This window comes from Amphiprion ocellaris, chromosome 5, assembly GCF_022539595.1.
Source record: "Amphiprion ocellaris isolate individual 3 ecotype Okinawa chromosome 5, ASM2253959v1, whole genome shotgun sequence".
Taxonomy (NCBI): domain Eukaryota; kingdom Metazoa; phylum Chordata; class Actinopteri; family Pomacentridae; genus Amphiprion; species Amphiprion ocellaris.
In genome coordinates, this window is record NC_072770.1 from 22,531,083 (window position 1) to 22,550,359 (window position 19,277).

A 19,277-nucleotide genomic window follows, 5' to 3' on the forward strand; every position below is an offset into this window, starting at 1 on the left:
AGGAGAAGACACACCTCCTCTGTTCAGGGTGACGTAATCAAACAGCGACGGACAAGACAGACAAAATATCCAGCATTTAGACTTATTGCGTAAAAAATCAAGTAAAAACAGGTTTGCATTGAACTAATGTTTAGATTGTGGTCATTCTGCATTGAATTCATAGCTGTCAGAGCTTGGCGACAGCATTTATCATGTGAATGTGTGGACAAACCTGTTAGAGGAGGGGTGTGCTAATGCGCATGCGTCATTTCAGTTGCGTCACATGAAGGTTACCGCAGCAAGTCTCTTCCACACAATGTTTTCATGTGTGTTAATTTATTGACCTTACACTAAAATGGGTTACTGACATGCCCTGCTGATATACCCACATAGAAGCTGACTGTTACCGAGATTTTTGCTGCACTTCCGGACTACAAAAGTCTCCTGGACATTGACTGTGCTGCTGCAGTCTGTCGCATGTGTTCATTTCCAAACACATGAGCTCCGCGGCAGAGCTGTGACAATCGACCTTCAGGAACTTCAGACACACAACCACGAGTGTTTGTTGTGTCAAAGCTAGAATGATTTTCCGGTGCAACGTTTCTCCCTTGCAAACATTATGATAAGATGTGCAGACAACATGCACAACTTGGCGCGTTACCTCATCTTTTTTCAGTACATCGGGACCAGATACAGGTAAGTCGCATGACAGGATGAGGAATTCCACTTTAAATCCGCGTTATTGCAATAATTTCATTTAATTCTGATTATTTCTGCAGGGGTGCAACCAAAGTGCCTTCACATCAGCATGACAGGAAAGGAGTCCAGGACCACTTGGAGGTAAGTTTTAACTCACTTTGACTAACAGAAGTGCCTGGAGACATTCTGCCTCCGAGCTACTAGTGTTAAATGTAATGAAGTAGATAAAATGATCCTAATCGACCATGTGAGTCTACTCTACAAGTGAACATCTGAATAGCTTCATTGTGACTTTACATCCTCTGCAGTTCTGTTTCACTGATCAAAAGCAGCGCCCTTTACTGGGAGATACACGCTGAAGAGAAGAGGCTAAATTAAGCATCTCACAGGTCACTGTTATGTGGTGTCTGAAAATCTTTTAACACAACTACATGAATGACTGGTTCCGCTGCCGACTTTACATCCATGACTTTTAGGAATCCTAAAATTAAAGCCAGATTGCTCAGACAGCTGTGTGCTGGTCACAAATTAAGATACAGCTTTATCTTGCTGAATATGAAGAATAATAAAGATTCAGGTTTTTTTTGTTGTTGTTTTCTTTAGTGGTTGCAGTTAACTCAGTCTGCATCAGGGTTTCCGCAGAGCATTAAATCAAATCAAATCAAATCAAATCAAATCAAATCAAATCAAATCAAACTTTATTTATATAGCACTTTTCATACAGTTAAAAATGCAACGCAAAGTGCTTTACAACATTAAAAACATTAAAAAGAAGAAAACCCGTCCCTCCCTCCCTCCCTCCATATATACATATATGCACACAACTGCAGGAGCATGCACACATACATACACACACACACACCCACGCCCACAGACACACACTCCCACCACTGACAGTAGGGAGATTAATAGTCATTAAATTGATTTTGCGAAAATTAAGGCCTTAAATGGCATTAAAAATCATTAAATTTAATTCTCAGTGGCATTAAAAATTCTTTCTGCAGTTTTCAAGAAAATATTTGACAATAAAAATATATAATTATAGACTGCGATTCGTCAGATATATGCCTCTGTGTAAATATGCCGAACCATTGTGATAACTGTTACAGCCGGTTGGGTACAATTGCCAAAAACTGCATGTTTATAAAGTGCCCAGCTGGACCAGGTGGACCAGGTGGAGGAGAGCTGGGAAATGGGGAAATGCAAATTCCAGCAAAAATGGCCAGAAAATGTGGAATTCAGAGAATGACTACAGCCTGCTGGTGGTCAGGGGTGGTTTCCGGATTCAGAAATAGTGAAATGTAGGGACAGTTTTCATATAAAAATCATCTTTTACAAAAAAACCCCCCAAAACCGTGTAATTTGTTGAGTTCATGGTCGTGGCATTAAAATTTTTTTAAAAAATTTTTACAGTGAAATGGCATTAAAAAGCATTAAATTTGACTGGTTGATATCTGCAGAAACCCTGTGCATTTTGTTGAGCCTATGATATGAAGGACTGATTAACAAGATGGTCCTGTCTTACTAACATGTGATACCATGTTTTTTATATGCTGGTAAGTATATTGTGAGTGAAATAAGAGGTTAACATCATGGCTGAGTTTTTCTGTCTCAAAACTGCAGTGTGTTGATTACAGTTTCAAAAACATGGATTCAGACTTCTGGGGTTATAGACGTCAAAAACCTAAGGAACTAATCCTGTCAACTTGTAGGGTTTGACTTTCTGTGTCAGTATTCCTCCTTAAAATCAGCTTTTGGTTTGAAAATGTTTGGCTGAATTACTTGAATATTACAACTTTTCAATTTCTAGCCTTCAGCAGTTTTCCAGTGTTGGAGCAGAGTTGTAGGTGAGCTTGAGCTGCAGCAAGGACAGGAAAGGTTACTTTCATGGAAAAAAGGCAACTTTGACCACCACCTAATTTCTTGGCAATGAAGAAATGGCACAGGGGTGCGATAAAACAGTAAAAAGAAAAGTCAGTTTTGTTCTTTGTGGTTTAACTACAGGCTGTAAAGGCTGATAGGCTTATTGAAATCAATCAGATATTTTTGTCTTTTTACTGCCGAATAAATGTGATTGACATATGAGCTGTTTGCACGGTTAATTACACAGACTATTCTCAGTGCACTTCTATAAGTGCAATACATGTCTCCATCTGGTTGTGGTCAGTCGCACAACAGGCAGCCAGTCAACAAATAGCAATACTACCTGTATACACTATGACTGTACACAGTGGTGTGCAGTCAATGACCTGAGAGGGAGTTCAGGTATAAACCACATTAAACAACGTTCCTGGTTCACATCCAGCTGGAGAACTTTGTCGCATGTTTTTGTCTCGTTTCACTCTGATCTCTCATTTTTTATCAGCCTTCTACTGTCTGTCTGTATCTCTAATGAAAGCATAAAAATATATTAGAAAATAAACACTCACACACTCAAAGAGAAAACACGGATACACAGCAGAAATGATCACAGACTGTCCGTCACGTCATGCTGCTGTTTGCTGCTCTATTTGGTATCTTTCTGATGTAACTTACCCGCCTCTGACTATTTGTGGTAGACTGTGAAGGATTTCAGAAGCTTAAATGTAACTCTTTCAATTTTCTTTAACAGTCCATCTGCACTGAGCTTTTTATATCTCTGTCTTTGTACAGGATGCGATCCGGAGGCTGAGGCCGAACAACCCAGTGTCTCTGTCAGTGTCCAGCAGGACAGACTCTGGGGTCCACGCCCTCTCTAACTCCGCCCACTTTGACCTCCAGCGCATGAAGGACAAGCCGCCGTTTACTGAAGACGTTCTTGTTGAGGCTCTTAATTATCACCTCAGGACAGAACAAATCAGGTGAGTCGGGGTTCTTTGGATCAGTTTAATATAAACCTAAATGTTCATCCGTAGAGGCAAGCAAGGAATCTCTGGACACACTTCCACGTTCCGTTTGTTGACTGCCATAATTACTTGAAAATCTTTCATTGTCAAGTTTCTTCTAATCTCAGGAGCTTTTTCTCATCATTTAAGTAACTGCATACTATATGTATGACTCTGTTAGTCTTGTTCTGCTGCTGAGCTGTGTATAAAGTTGTAATTCAGCAAATACTGAACAACACGTTTCTCCATCATGTGGGATTTATTGTCGCTGAACAATTTCTTTAAACAATGACACATCAGAACTTATGGGATATTTTTTCCCTTGAATAAATAAATCTTAAGGTAATGTAGTGATTCTACATATAGTTCACTTCTAACTGGAATTCCAGAGATGACCTTTAAAGCAGCTTAGTGTATTATGTTTTCAGGTTGTCCATCTGTTCCATTTTTGTAAAGTTCAAGGTCATTGTGATCTCACAAAGCGTGTTTATGGCCATAACTTAAGAAATGGTTGGCTTCTTATGACAAAATTTCACACAAATGTCTAATAGAACAAAAGGATGAAGTCATGACATGTTATATCCAAAAAGGTCAAATATCAACCACATTGTGATGTTATAAAGTTCTGCTTAAAACGCTTTTTCTGGCTGTTATTCAACACCATAACTCAGCAACAGAGGGATGACATGACTGCAATGCTGTAATTCTAGGTCAAATTCTGTGTATTTTGTATGAAGTTAATTGATAAATGGATGCTATTTGTGGCATTATTTTTGCCTGTTCAAAAGACTTTAAATTATATTTTGTTTTTCTAAGCATGTATAAACATAATTTTACTGTGTTTCATCCATAAAACTTTGACTGATTAGCACAGGTTTTATAAATCTTCTCAATGATTCTCATTGATGAAATTGTGTTATTTATTCATTTGTTATGACTCTAAGTCATAAGAGAATTGTGCTGCAGAGAACTTATATTTATAGAACGCCTCTCCAGAGGATTTACCATTTTTAATTAATCACAAACAGAATCATGACTGAGCTAAGCAGCTGCTCAGAGGGTTGATCTGTTCACAAGTTCACCTGTTGAGAATTTAGCGGAGTAGACTTATGTGAGTGTCTGAAATCCTGTCTGTCCCATCTTTTCTTTTTCCACATCATGTTTTCATCTCTGCACTTTTAAACTTTATTTTTATTTTTTCTGTTAAAAAATTTTGCCACCCTTGTATATATTGTAAATAAAGCTGCTGTAACAATGTAAATTTCCCCTGGAGTGGGGAGAAATAAAGAACTTTATCTTATCTTATCTTATCCTTGCGTTACATCTGCGCAATATTCAAAGCCGCAGTCGGTTATGACTACTTAAGTTTACTCTGCTGGGATATGTATATTTCTTCAGTCAGCAGCTTTTCTGCTGAAGAGAGAACAGATTCCCAGTGCAACACTAACAGAGAAGGACAAAGGGGAGAGATGGATAGATGAACAGAGAGTAAGGGATAGAGAGAGTCATTGAGAGACACTGCAGAAAGACAAAGCTAGAGCAAGAAACAGATCACGATACACTGAATGAAAAAGAGAGAGTGAAACATTTGGGAAACACACTGAGAGGAGTGGAGGGAGGAAAGGGAAGCTCCCAGCATCCTGTTAATCCCTAAACCTGCAGAGGGAAGGTTAGAAAGGATTATCCTTGCTCTGCTTTTTGGTCTATAGCATCTATTAATACACACACAGATACACTCATCTAGCTAAATGGGAAGATACACTAATAAACTCACTTTTTATAATTTCATAGAAACATCATTGTTCATGGCTTTATATCTGCTTTATATCAATACTGCTAAAATAGTCAACCATCAGTATTGTTCATGCACAGAACCATAAGTTTTTATTCTAGATTTTAAAAAAAGCCCTAAAAACATCAGATCTGACGCCCCAGACTATCTCTTCACATCTTGCACAGAGGGAAGTGGAAACCAAAAGGAATTTTTTGTTACAGCAACGATCACAGTATGGCTCCTGGCTCACAGCTTTGGTCTGCCGCCTCCGGAGATAGAGAGCCAAGGCAAGATTTAAACGTAGGCTGCACACTGTAAAAAATATCTCTTCTGCTTCACTTGTCTTCTGCTGTGAAAATGGGCCTCAATTAGCCTAAAATGAACGGCTCTTTTCCCATAAGGGGAAACTGCTGAATAGCAACATGGTGCCATGCCAAACAATGCCCCAGTTCCCAAATGTGTGAGGCCATGCCTTGTAACACTGCTCATGAAAATTTGATGTGTGTGTGTGGTTTGGAGGCCAGGCGAAGGCTGTCACTTCACATCGGAGGAGCCGCTGAAGGCAGACGCAAGGGTTTCCTCTGCCACGTGTCACACCCAATCTCCTCCCCTGGAAACGTAACCTACTTTCTGTGACTGTGCACAGACTCACACACTGAGATAGTCGCACACATGCGCACATACATGTGATGTGTGCATTGTTCTTATACTTCCATATAGTCCTGCATGCTGACGTGCAACCACCACTTGTCATCTCCCATGTTCTCAAACACACAGTGAACACATGCATGAATGCTCTGAGTGCAGACACACACGTGTGTGGAGCAACACTATAGGATGCTGATGTGCTCTGAGCGTTCACAATCACACTGGTGCAGCTGGCTGCAGCTCTTTGTTCTCTCAGATGAAGGATTCTCCACTCTTCACTGTATTAGTAGTGTAAACTACTACGTCTTTGACTTATATACTACATTTTACTTTCTGTATCACCTGTGGAAATTTGACGAATAATAACAAAACTAGATATTAGATGACAATTGCTTTGATCAGACACAACCAAAAAATGCTGCGACAACAAAAACCCTGATCTTCCTCTACCTCACCAGGGTCCCATTGTGGCTTTAAGTTTAAGCTTTACGTTTATGCATAGTATATTTCCAAAGACTGTGAAAATGTATTCATTAACCACAATTATTTTGATTATAATCTAAATTTTTGTGGCTTGAAATATGTAGCTTAAATTTACTTCTTTTCAGCTGTTGTTGCAGTGTTGACATTGGCTTTTAGCTGGTCGGCCCACCATTGTGGTCGAAATATCTCATCAAATACTGGATGGATTGCTGTGTAATTTGCTGCAGACCCCTAAGTCAACATCAGGATGCACTTTGGTGATCCTCCTTGTCACAAGCAGGTCGGAATTTTAGTTTGTCTGACTTTGGTTGTTGATCGAGACCTGCAAAACCAATAAGATTCCTCACATTCAGCAGCCTTACATGTACTTTGGTTTTAGTGTTAAATAGCAAACATTCGGATGCTAAACTGCTATCTAAGCTGGCGAATATGATGAGCATTTCCACAACATTTTAACAACATTGCATTTTGAATATGTTAGCATTGCTATGTCAAAAGTAAAACCTCACGGAGTCTTACATTAGAGTGAAGAAAAAATCTCCCCAGTTTGGGTATTAATTCATTAGTAATAGTGGATTTCTGTAAATCTGCCAGTACATTCTTGGACATATTCAAAGAGATTGTGGAATTTGTATAATTGTTGCAGCATCAGACGCAAGTTCTCCTTTAAAAGTTTGAAAAGCCAGAAATACTCAAATCCTTTTTGTCTCCAAATGTATGATGTTTTATTACGCAGCACAATTTGGTTCATTGTTTCAGCAACAACAATTTGCACAAAGTAGATTAGAGTGAATAATTGGCACATACATGCAGAAGTCTTATCAGAAATGCCAGTGATATTCTTCATTCTCTTTTAAAATGTCAGACAGCTTCATGAATCGATTGATATAATTAGAGTTAGTATGTCTGTCCTGCCTCTGTGAGCACAGAAACATCAAGTGTCCTGTGTTATCATGCTGGAGTCACATCAGAGAGCCTCAGTCTGAGTCTGTTCTGATGCTAACTGTGTTACCATAAGTGCTTTGCTTTTCAGGGCTCTTGGCAGCCCTTTAGGACTCTGACAACGGGTGTGCCTTTGTATAAAAAGCTGCAATGTTGGCATTTTGGACAGTGACTTCTACACAGTTTTTCTTGCTGGCAGCACAATTGAGAGTTTTAGCACCATCTGTGTTTGGGGACTGTTTCTATTGAAGCAAGAATGAAACAATATTTGTTGTTCAGTGTTTGTCTAAATATCCACCAGACCTCAGATGTTCAAAGATGCCCTCCAGGGATTTTATGTCTAATATGGTTCTTCCATTATTAAGTCTTAACATATTAACTATGTCTCCCCCCTCTCTGAAAAATCTAAGAATATGTAAACATTTTTTTATTTTAAAATAGGAAAATGGACAATGTCTTCTCTATCACTGTCTGTTTTTAGTGTATGTTAAATGTAGGCTTCGAGTTTTCAAAACAAAGTGGTGTAAATTGCCTGAACTGGACCGTCATTGGCTTTCAAAGTAGCTGAAATCACAAATCCCGCTCACAGGAATATTGAGATAAAATTGACAACAACAGATGCAATTTTTGCTTTTTAAATGACTTTTTAGAATATATTTATGTATGAAGGATCACAGACTTCTGTGTAGAACATGTAATATATGAATAATACAATTTAGGAATTACTGCCAGCTTTAAAGACCTGAATGTATCTCAGTTTTCACTCCAAGTGCTCTTTTGCTTTCGCTTCCAGGGTCACCCATGCCCACCGGGTTCCTGATAACTTCCATGCCCGTCACCGTGCCCAGTCTCGCACCTACATCTACAGAATTGCTCTGGGATTCTCTAAACAGTCCCTCCTTCCCCTCACAGACTGTGAACTGTGCTGGAACCTCAGTAACATGTGAGTGATCCCGGTTCCTACACTCCTTCCTTCGTTCACTGCCGTCTCTTTTTTTTTTCTTCGTTCTTTAGTGTGCAGGTGCAGGATGAGAAATAGAACTACAGCTCAGACTAACTGCATACGTCACATACTCTCAATTAGCTCATGTCAAGCCTTGCAGAAACAATGGCACGTTAAACACATGAATAATCCACATGTGCCAAACCGGAACTGCAAATTAGGGACAGTCAAACAAAGTGTTCTATCTGAGCTGACATCCAAAAAACAAACAAAAGAGAGAAAAAAAGACAGGATGAATGGAGAACAAAAAGAGATGAAATAGCCACAAAGCTCAGTCGATGTTCTTTTAGCTGTGACTGGAAGGAAGGATCATAAAGAAAGAGTGTATGTTTGAGCATTTGTCTGCGCTCCTCTCTACACTTTTTTAGGGGAAAAGTAGGGCAAGATAAGCTGCAGGCTTATACACATGCAGAACAACACCCACGCATTTTTTACTCTGTTTCTCTTTTCTCTCTCTGTCTCTTCCTTTCTCCTTCTCTTAATTTTATTCCCTTCATCTCCTTCTATTGTCCTTCCTTCCTTAATTTCTCTCACTCTGGCATCTCTGCTTCGTTATCCCTCTCTCATGTTCAGCATTCATCTCCTCCTTCCAGCCCTGAGCGTCTCTGCCTCAGCAGCGTCTCTCGTTTCTCCCTTTGATCTGCCTCTCCCTCGTCATCACACCCACTGCAAGAAATATGAGTCAGATTATTTCACTTTGTTCAAGATTGGATGAATGCTGAAAATGAGTTATAGTATTGCAGCAGAATTTTGGAAATGACTGAAAGATTGATTGTGTGATGTAAGCAGTCCCTTCACGTATTTCTAGGTTATTTTTATATCAGATTTTCAAACTGAAATATAGATGAGTTCTTGGAACAGAGCCGGCTTTTAATCATCTATAATGAAAAGAAAGGGTTGGTTAATAAAATGCCCGAAAATGGTATCATAAATGCCTGTTACAGTTTAGCAAAATACAAGGTGATGACTTTGAGTTGCTTGACACAAATCTGATATAATAACTCGCTCTGTTTGTATTATTACTGTACGAACCTCAGCACCATTTAAAATGATGCTTCTCCCACATTGTGTTTTCCACAGTTTGAAATAAATGATGATCTATGATAATGTAACAAAGAGGAACAACAACAAATATAAATGGAACTGAGGAATATTTGGCATTTTGTCAATATGTCAGTCAACACCTCAGTTAATTGTCTTGCATTTTCAGGTCTGCGCTCCACTAATAAATTAATAAAATAATAAACATGAAACAAACTTGTTAAAGACAAATGCACATAAGTTAGCCAATTAATTAAATACAAAACAAAAAGCAGAGACAAAAATTTTGTGCAGCAATACTATTCCGAGTAGCAGCCTGCTAACATACAAATGTTTAGCAGAAATTTTTACCACATTCATCATCTTAGCTTAGCATGTTAGCATGCTAATTTGCAAAATGTATACACCAAGCTTATCCTGTTATAAAAGCATTTGCATGGGGAGGATACGTTGCTAAAACTTAACTGGAATTAAGAAGCTGTTTCTCCTTTTTGCACATCTTGATTCATGACTCATTTTCATGATCAAGATCTGAAATTATTGCATTAAGAATTTAATTAGTGAGTCTCTCTGCACACTCCTCCATTTCCCCACTCACTATCTCTCTCGCTCTCTCTCTCTGTCAGATCATATTTAAGCAGTGACAGAAGCATGAGACTGTAGAGAATCTGAGCAACGAGCCCACCACTGCCGCTCGCTGCCTTAAACGAGCCGCTCGTCGGCATGCTTTGCCCCGTCACGTGGCACTGTCCCTCAGTATTTTCATATTATATAAGTCCGCCAATAAATTATTCTGCTTGGAAAACAGGAACATGAAGGCCTGAAAACGCAGCGCACTTCTGCCTGACCAGAGAGGTCACCTTTTGGGTCAGAGTGCAATATCACAGTAAGCCTGCTGATTTGGAAGTCAGTTCACCTCAGGGGCTCGGATTTCTTTTGGGAAATATATTGTTGTTTGTTGTTAAAATGTCTCTTTCTTGATTCTGTCTCTCATCAGGGAGCTGGATGTGGAAGCCATGCATAAGGCCGCTGCCATGCTCGTCGGGACTCATGATTTCAGCAGTTTCAGGGCGATCAGCACTGACACGCCGTTTAAAAGCCCTGTGAAGACGCTGGATGTGGTCGATATACAGCCAGGAAGCTCCTTTGCCAGTGCACACTTTCACAGGTAGACTACAGTATGTCCTCAAGTAGATTAATCACTCCTGCTACCAGCAGTCTGCACATCTGCCAACTTAAAAAAATGCATTGATTCACACATTACTAGATGTTTTGGGTACAGCACAACAATTTGTGGCTTCCTGTGGTTGGAAACAACTGATTAAAGCAGTGAGAGTAAACTAAAGCTGTTTGAGGCATTAAAACCAAATCATTGACCTGAAAGTCACTTCAATGGTACATCTGAGGGGAACTGCTGAGTTAGATTGTAATTCTCTGTGGGTTTGTCACTACATGCAACACACTTTTACACTGCATGTAGTCCTTTTATCCGCTGTTCCACTGATGTGTCCACAGCAGTGACGGAGAGAACCACGGCACATGCCAGATATTTGTCAAAAAAATGTAAAGGAGGGTAAAACTTGGACTTATGTTCACCAAGTGCCCAAAAACACGACTGCACTCCATTCCATAACTGCAGCGTTGACTCCTGTGGTGGAGCTGGTTCTCTAGTGGTTGTAAGGTTGGTGGGGAAGAACCCCATGTTGCTGATAATGTACCTTCCAGTAACTTGCATGGCAGCTCTCCTGTAAATTATGTGTGTGTGAACAGATGAATGAAAGGCAAAATTGTCAAGGTTTTGCCAACAAGTTTGCCGCATCAGTTTAAAAATAAAATAAATTATTGCACGTTTTAAAAAATTAGAACATTTTAAAAAGTCTCACAAATTCTAGATTTTATTTTATTCATCTTGATGCGCTTTCTTGCTTAGAGTCAGATGAGAAAATCAATACCGTAAATTCTCTCTGGTAGATGTAGATATGGAGCAGCACTGGTTAGCTTAGCTTAACTTAGCTTAGCATAGGGGGGAAACGGCTTGCTAAAATCTGCCAATCAGCACTTCCACTCATTCACCAGTTGCTATGTTTTGTAGCTGCTTCCATGCGTGTCTTCTAGTAAAATTATATCCGACATCACTGCAAGATATAATACAATATAATACAACGTATAAACAACAAAAGATGTGCGTTAGGAAGCCTTGCTTAAGACTGCAGGTCAACAGATTCATGCATTCTGACTTAATAACACATTTAACTGTTGGATCATACAGATAGAAACACCGTTTGTGTTAATGAATGTATGTGATTGTATGTCAAGCAGGTTTATGTACTTGAGACAATAAGGATCCAACATAATCCACAGAGGAGAGTGAGGGTGACAGAGGGAGAGAGGGCCATGTGGGCTTTGGGAGATTACCCGTCCTTGGGGGTCGCTCTGCATGCCAAATACCACTTTCATGGGCATTAATTATTTGCCCTGAAAATATGGTGCACAATATGGACATGGACAGACTGTGAGCAGAGTAAATGTCACACAGTCCCTTAACCCCAACACATGTGATGCACTGATGATCCGTGAGCACCACGGTTACAGATCTGTAACATATTTCATAGCATATTTGCACTCAAACACATTTTCACCAAACCAAAACCTTTTCCCTCTTTTACTCTTGACGGTCCCATGAATGACCCGATCTGTGCTAACATTGGCCTCCGTTAGGTTACTGAAAGCCTACAGCTGAGCACCGTGTTTATTTTTTCATGAGGGTCACTATTCTAAGTAACGGTGATAAAATGAGAAGAAACTGATGAATTATTGAAAAGCCAAAGGTTGACCTAAATTTCTGATCCTAAAACAGGGAGATGTGGGATGTGAGGCTGAGTTCTTTGGTCTCCATTTGCCACAGAAAAAAAATTGTTTTTTTTTTCCTGAAATAGTTTATCTCATTTTCATGCATAAAGGAACAGCTTTATGGAGGACATACTGGTTTTTCACTATAAGAACATTATAACTTTTGATTTTTATTTATTTTGATTTTATTTTATTTTTTGTTTTATTATAAAGGTAATCTGCTGACTGGAAAAAAGAAGTTCAGCCTCTGAGAAACAAGTACAAGAAGGATGTGATGGTATTTTTTTTGGATGTAGGTGTAAGTTATATTGTATGCATGCACATTGTTGTAGGAATTAAGTTACAGAACTGCACCTAATGTAACACATTTCGCTTCAGTCTCTCAGTGGCTGCAACTTGAATTTATTTTCACAACTGATTCTTTTATCAGTGATCTTTAAGCCTCTGCACCAGCATCTGAAGTGACTGGGGGAATCGTGTTTTCATGCTGAAGAAATGTCATCAACTTTGGTGCAAACGATCATTTCGATTTAAGAATGAACTGATTAGATTTTGGTGTTCAAAGGTCACTGTGACCTCCTATAACATGTTTCTGGCCATAACTCATGAATTAACACATCATTTATGACAAAATCAGCTTCTATGCTCCGTATATTTGGAACAAACTCCCAGAAAACTGTAGATCAGCTGAAACTCTCAGCACATTTAAGTCCAGTCTGAAGACCTACCTGTTCTCAGCTGCTTTTGACTAAGTTCTTCTAACAGTTATTTTAAATCTTATTTTATGACAAACTCTGCAGTGTAACTTTTAAAATGTCCTTGCTTCCCAACTTCTGTTTTTGATTCTTTTATTCTTCTGCATCCTTAAATTTTAATGACCTTTTTAATGATTTTATAAATGTTTTCTTTCTTTTTATAATTGTGTTTTCATCTGCTGTTTTAATGTCCTTGTGAAGCACTTTGAATCACCTTGTTGTTGAAATGTGCTATATAAATAAACTAACTTTACCTTTAACTTTAAAATATCACACACGTCTAATAGGATGATATCAGAAAGGGACGATAAAGGCCAGCTCCAGTGTAAATTATAATGTTCAGTAAAAACACTTCTCTGACCAGTACTCAACACTATAACTCAGGAGAAGAAGAAGAGTTGAATTTAAACTGCGACTTGGCTACTTGGCAGAGACATACACCCACAAATTAATGCATATTTAATCCATCTCGCTGTTGTAGAGTGTGCACTTTGGTTCAGACATTCATGCTCCATTTAGAACAGGAGTCACCAACCTTTTTGAACCCGAGAGCAACTTCAAGGGTACTGAGTAGTACGAAGGGCACCTTGTTTGATACAAACTTCCTCAATAGCAAACTTGCGCCATCATCTTTAAACAATAATGAAAATAATGAAAATAATATGTAAAAAGACTTTCTGATCACATTTATGTTAATTATTCCTTACAATAATTATTAACAAAGATTCCCACAACAATGACAGTAGGAAACACACACACACACACACATATATGGAAATCTGTTCCAATATTTAAAAGTCAGAGGTATCCTATCTCTGAAACTTTGGTAAATATCTTTCTTGGCAGTTTTGTATGAATCAGCATATTTGCAGCATTTTGTTCAAAATCACACCAGTTACATTTCTGTGCAAACTGTCACTTCTAACAGTTTTAGGAAATCATTAAATCATGCTTCACTCGTGCAAACCACTACCTTTGTAACAATTTTGAACAATTCATGAACTCTGTCCCATGTTTGTACAAATTATCAGTTATTTAAGAAAAAAAATCAACTCTTTCAGATTTTGAAATGAATCCTATCACATTAGTACTAATCACCAGCATTTTTCACCAGCATTGCAACATTTTTAACAGATCATAACAAATCATTACATGTTTTCAACAAATTATTTTTCACATTTTTGTGTAATGGCACGGTGTTTTGAATGACAACATGTTACCTCTTTCTCTGTCTGTAAATGTGTGTTAGTGGGAAGCCTGGCATTGCAGAGCTTATCATGTCTTACCTTTACCTTGCAGCTCACAGTTCAGATGGTTCAGTTTCCCAGTGATGTCTGTTAAAAATGCAAGGGCAAGAATCCACTCAGTGTCCTCTAGCAGCAAGGTGTCTTCCCCTTTGGATTGCATCAACTCTTTGATTTCGGCCAACAGTGACAAAAAAAAATGCTGCAAAACTGGTCCCCTGCTGATCCATGGGGTTTCTGTGTGTAGTAACAGGTTACCATGATCAGCTGACAGCTCCTCCAGCAGCACCTTCAATGTCCTGGTTGTTTGGCTTTGGAGCCATTTATGATCTTCACGACACCAGTCATCACATGATCAAATCCGGCCACTTTTGTACATACATATGTCCTGCTGGTGAATGCTGCAGTGGTAGTGTAGGAATGTTGGGAAGTCTGGATCACCTCTGCATCGTACAATGAAGCCTGCATGCCGACCCGTCATGGAGGAGCCCCATCTGTCGTCACTAAAACAAGCTTTTCTAATGGTACATTTTTCTCCACGAAGAAACTTTTCGTCGCGTAGTAGATGCCAAAGCTGCCTTTAAGTCCGGGGCTTTTTCTGTCCGTAGTGCGCATCCAGTCTATGTGCGCTAGCAGGTGGCTAGTTAGCATGGAAGCTTTGTAGCGGCTAAAGTGGCGTCTCTCCACATTGTGCCGCTTTGCCGACGCAATAGTCGCCCCGCAAATAGGACGCATATCTTTCACTGTCGTGAAAAAGAACTCTTCCTCCCAGTCATCGTGAAAATAGTGTTTTCTCTTTCACTTCTCTGTCATGTTTTGGGGGATAAAAACCACACCTAGCTTCCCGAAGTGTCTGCGTCCGGACGCTTCAGCAGAATGACGTATAGTTGGACATGCGCAGTGAACTTTGACTCGGTCAAAGTTCATTTACACCGAAGACGTTGTTGTTTTTTTAAAAAAATAAAAATAAAAAATTATAATAAATGTTGTAATTTAAAATCTGCATTAATGTAAGTATTTCCGATTTAAAAATAACAGCAACTATAATTTTTTTATAAGGAATTTCATGGTGACTAGTGTTATTTTTAGAGCATGTGTAGGGCAACTCACGTGGTCTCTGCGGGCAACCAGGCGCCCGCGGGCACCGTGTTGGCTACCACTGATTTAGAATGAATTATAATCAACCCTGTGATCCAGAGCTGAATTCCCCATCAGCTCAGTGCTGCTGTTTGCGTAATAAGCATGTTCAGCCTCACAGACCATCTAGCACTGGTCTTAGCTGCCTAGTTAGCTGCTCTTTCTTGTTTTGCTTTTATCAGTGTTTAGTTTGTTTGAACTGATACTGTAAGCATGATAGCATGTTGATGTTAGCGCAGAACAACAAGTACAACCTCAGCGAGCTGCTAACATGGTTGCAGACCCTAGAAATTAATTTATTGGTGATAAACTAATTGATTAATTGTTGAATTACTCAAAACCTGAGCAAAATCATCAACAGAATTGCCCTGGTGTTAAAACCGTTGAAGAAAAAACACAAACATATCTTTTAGACAATTTCTTGCACTGGTCATTACCATATTATGTGTGTCTATTTGTTAAATTAGTGAGATAGACAGAGAAATACATGTGTGTTTGTGCAATTGTGTGAAGAAAGGACAGGCAAAATTGACCAGCTTTTTGTTTTTGGTATAAAAAAAACTATGTAACACGGGCCTTTTAATATTGAAATGTGTAAATCAGTAACTGTTTGCTAACAAGTCCATAATATCAGATTAGATTGTGAATGCTGTGTTTACAACTTGTTTCCACTGCAGAAAAAAAAAGTTCTTGCAGGTTTAATATGATAAAAATCCAAACATTTTAGAAACCTTTACAAATTCACAAAATACTCTTGTGTTGAGACTGGAAGGGAAAAAAATACAAACATATCTTAGAGTTTGTGGCACTGAACATTACCATATTATGTGTTGTGTCTATTTGTTAAGTTACTCAGACGCTGCATGTGCGACTGTGCAGCTGCTTTATTCTCATCTAAAGATAACGTCCCTCACAGAGTCCACGAGCTAACAGCTCTGCTATACAAATCTGTTTCTGCATTTCTTACATGTCACATATAATCAGACAGCAAGCGCTGACTCAAATTTGCATTTGACCCAATTCTTCCCATGTGCCTGTTTGCTGAGTTCACTCTTCTCCCCAAAATAAAAAAGTCAGGGAGTTTAGAGGAAGATCCAGAAAGGCTGCTTGGACTTAAAATTCTGAAATAAACATCAGAAAAAGAAGGTAAATGTCAAATTGCAAAAAAGGGGGAAAAAAGATTCATATTTTCTATGGCATCATACATAATCCTGTTGGGCCTAAGCTGCAGTGCCGTATTCAGCATGTGACATTTAAACAAATCTGTGCACGAGGAGAGTAAGGGGCTCCATCAGATGTCTGGCATGAATGTCACATCCGCCTCAGTCCACACAGGCGGATGGCATTGAAATGTCTGACAAAAGAGACAAAGGAGAGACACATCTCAACACATAGTAGACGTGAGACAGGACCCTTTTCAGCTGAAACGGGTAATTTTCAGAGTTTGATCAAGACCAGTGAAATGTATTTTCAAAGAAACATTTAGATTTGTTTTTACTTATGCCTTTTCTCTCTTTAAGAAATAAATAGGTGTGCTTTTTTAGCTATATTCTTCATATATAGTTGTTCTTATGAGACTGAATCATCTGATAGCCATTCAGGATGTAGTGGCGTGACACTTTAACCCCTCTGGCAACATTTAACCTTTCTTTATTACTGCATGTTCAGTCAGTGATGCTAAGTTGGCTTCATGCCTCCTGGATTTATTAGTAGCATTTCATGTGAAGTGTTTTAAATGTGCTGTAAAGACATGACATATATTTTATTTCTTTTTCCAGAGAGATCCCATTCTGGGAGCTGAAATTTCAAAGCAGATCTTTTCTCTATAAGCAGGTTTGTTCCTCTTAATTTCTTGAAAGCCTGTTTTCTATGATGTGTTTCAGTGTAAACGTGTTACAGGTTATTGTGAGCAGGTAGCACCATCTGCTGGTGGGGACTGAAACCTGTGGGATCATTCAGCATAAAGTGATCAAGTCATGCAGTCCCTTGTGATGTAGCTATTAAGTACATGTAAGAGTAACAGGTGTTGCTCTGGCTGGCAGGTGCGGAGGATGACGGGGGCCCTGGTAGCTGTAGGCCAAAGGCGACTCTCAGTGCCCCAGCTGAGAGACATAATGGAGGCTCGAGACTCTCTGATCTACCCAAAGTGTCTGGCTGCTCCAGCCAACGGCCTCTTCCTCGCCCGGGTGGACTACAGAGAGGAAGGTAAGCAAGTCAGACAGAATAGATTCAGCAAAGCCCCAACGTCACAGTTATCTTTTAATACAGAAAAAAATATTGTTTGTATTCGACGGCAAGAAATGTATTCTAGGATAATGTTGCTTGGAACTTTGCAAGCTTGAAGCAATCACTGATCCTTCAGTAGCACACTCAGTAGGGTAACTGAACTGAAACCCCTGACAATGTCCGAAGATCAAGAGCGAAATAGGTTCCAGGGTCTTTTGCCTCCAGAGATGCAAAGGACACAGTGGATCACACAGCAAGTCTTGTGTTGCAGGAAGATTGAGAAAGATTTAAAAAAAAAAAAAAAAAAAAAATAGAATTCTTAGTTTTATCTTTGCCTTCTTATGAAAATCTGTAGTTTATTCAGACTTGAACAAATCAAACAATCTGAAAAAAGTACTATAGCAGACATTTCTTAGAACAATAGAGAACAGACAACTTGCACAGACCTCTTGATGAACACCAATCAGCCACATTTTCTACCAGAATAACTCTGACCCATAAAGGCATTGACTTCATAAGACCTCTGAAGGCATCCTGTGGTATCATGCACCAAGACGTTATTAAGATCCTTTAAGTCTTAAAAAAGGTACAAAGTGGGGCCTCAATGGATCAGACTTGTTTTTCTAGTACATCTCACAGATGCTTGATTAGATTGAGATTTGCACATTTTTGAGGCCAATTCAATATCTTGAACTCTTGGTGATGTTCCTCAAACCATTCCTAAACAATTATCGTGCTACAGTAGGTCACTGCCATCAGGGAAAGCTGTTGCTTTGGCAGGATATATGTGGCCTGCAGCAATGCTTAGGTAGGTGATACGTATCAAAGTAACATCCAAATGAATGCCTGGAGTCAAGGTTTCCCAGCAGAACTTTTACCAAAACATCACACTGCCTGAGTCGACTTGCCTCCTTCCTGCCCCTCTCTCCAACACTATATGCACCCAATTGTCCACATGATGTGAAAGAAGACAAGATTAACCAGAATGGGTCACCTTCTCCCAGTTAGATTCTGTTTTGATGCCCGCTGCTCTTTTGGCCGTGAAAAAGGGGTCAGCATGGACTCACATCTGCCGTTTTGGAGATGCTCTGACTCATTTGGCGATCGCAGTTTGGTTCTAGTGAAAGTCACTCAGATCCTTACGCTGCCTGTTTTTCCTACTTCCCCTTTGACAGCTGCCACTGTAATGTAAGGAGATAATTAGTGTTTTCACTCTACCTGTCAGTGGGTTTAATCTAGTGGCTGATTGCTGTATGTTGTAGATCACCAGTTGCTTTTCAGTTGTCTACCATAAATGGCAATATTTTGAGCATAAAATGTAGTTTAGTATTGACTGTAAGTTTTGATACAAATCAGACATATAGTCACTTTTGAGGTTGCCATTGATGCCTTAGGTGCTCTTTTGTTAGGAGTTTACATGATTTGTGTCACATTTTCTTTATCAGAACATATCTGAGTTAGCTCTTTGTTCCTGCCTCCTCAGACCTGCATCCATCTACAGGGAACTCAACGGACTGATGCTACTTTATTTCTAAACTATTGTGTGAAATTATGTTAATAAAGTTTTTTACTTTATATGTGTATTTTTTCCACAAACGCAACACCTTCACTGTGAGTCAGTGATCGATATTA

The 19,277-nt window shown here is 39.2% G+C and overlaps 2 protein-coding genes across 3 annotated transcripts in view; one reads left to right on the forward strand and one right to left on the reverse strand.

Moving 5' to 3' along the window:
• Window positions 1–15,132, reverse strand: part of LOC111587883 (arf-GAP with coiled-coil, ANK repeat and PH domain-containing protein 3-like) — a 75,786-nt gene extending 60,654 nt beyond the window's left edge. Inside the window, exon 1 of the mRNA XM_055010931.1 lies at window positions 14,325–15,132. The gene's annotated coding sequence lies outside the window, so the exon portion shown is untranslated. The remainder of the gene's footprint in view (window positions 1–14,324) is intronic.
• On the forward strand, window positions 244–19,220 carry pusl1 (pseudouridine synthase like 1). Of its 2 annotated transcripts, XM_023298019.3 has the most exons (8): window positions 245–675; window positions 759–819; window positions 3,331–3,518; window positions 8,183–8,332; window positions 10,431–10,601; window positions 17,198–17,252; window positions 17,462–17,624; window positions 19,129–19,220. In XM_023298019.3, the coding sequence occupies exons 1-8, from the start codon at window positions 599–601 to the stop codon at window positions 19,161–19,163; spliced, it is 900 nt and encodes a 299-aa protein (XP_023153787.2). In that variant the 5' UTR covers window positions 245–598; the 3' UTR covers window positions 19,164–19,220. The 2 variants fall into 2 exon arrangements, with proteins under 2 accessions (XP_054866907.1, XP_023153787.2); XM_055010932.1 differs by having other exon boundaries at window positions 244–675; window positions 17,462–19,220.
• The last annotated feature ends 57 nt before the right edge of the window (window positions 19,221–19,277 follow it).

What these genes read in the sequence shown, in the direction of transcription:
- pusl1 (XM_055010932.1), top strand. Translation starts at nt 599, where the DNA reads ATGATAAGATGTGCAGACAACATGCACAACTTGGCGCGTTACCTCATC. An exon ending in TACATCGGGACCAGATACAG is followed by an intron (nt 676 to 758) that starts GTAAGTCGCATG and finishes TTATTTCTGCAG; the next exon opens with GGGTGCAACCAAAGTGCCTT. An exon ending in CTCAGGACAGAACAAATCAG is followed by an intron (nt 3,519 to 8,182) that starts GTGAGTCGGGGT and finishes TTTCGCTTCCAG; the next exon opens with GGTCACCCATGCCCACCGGG.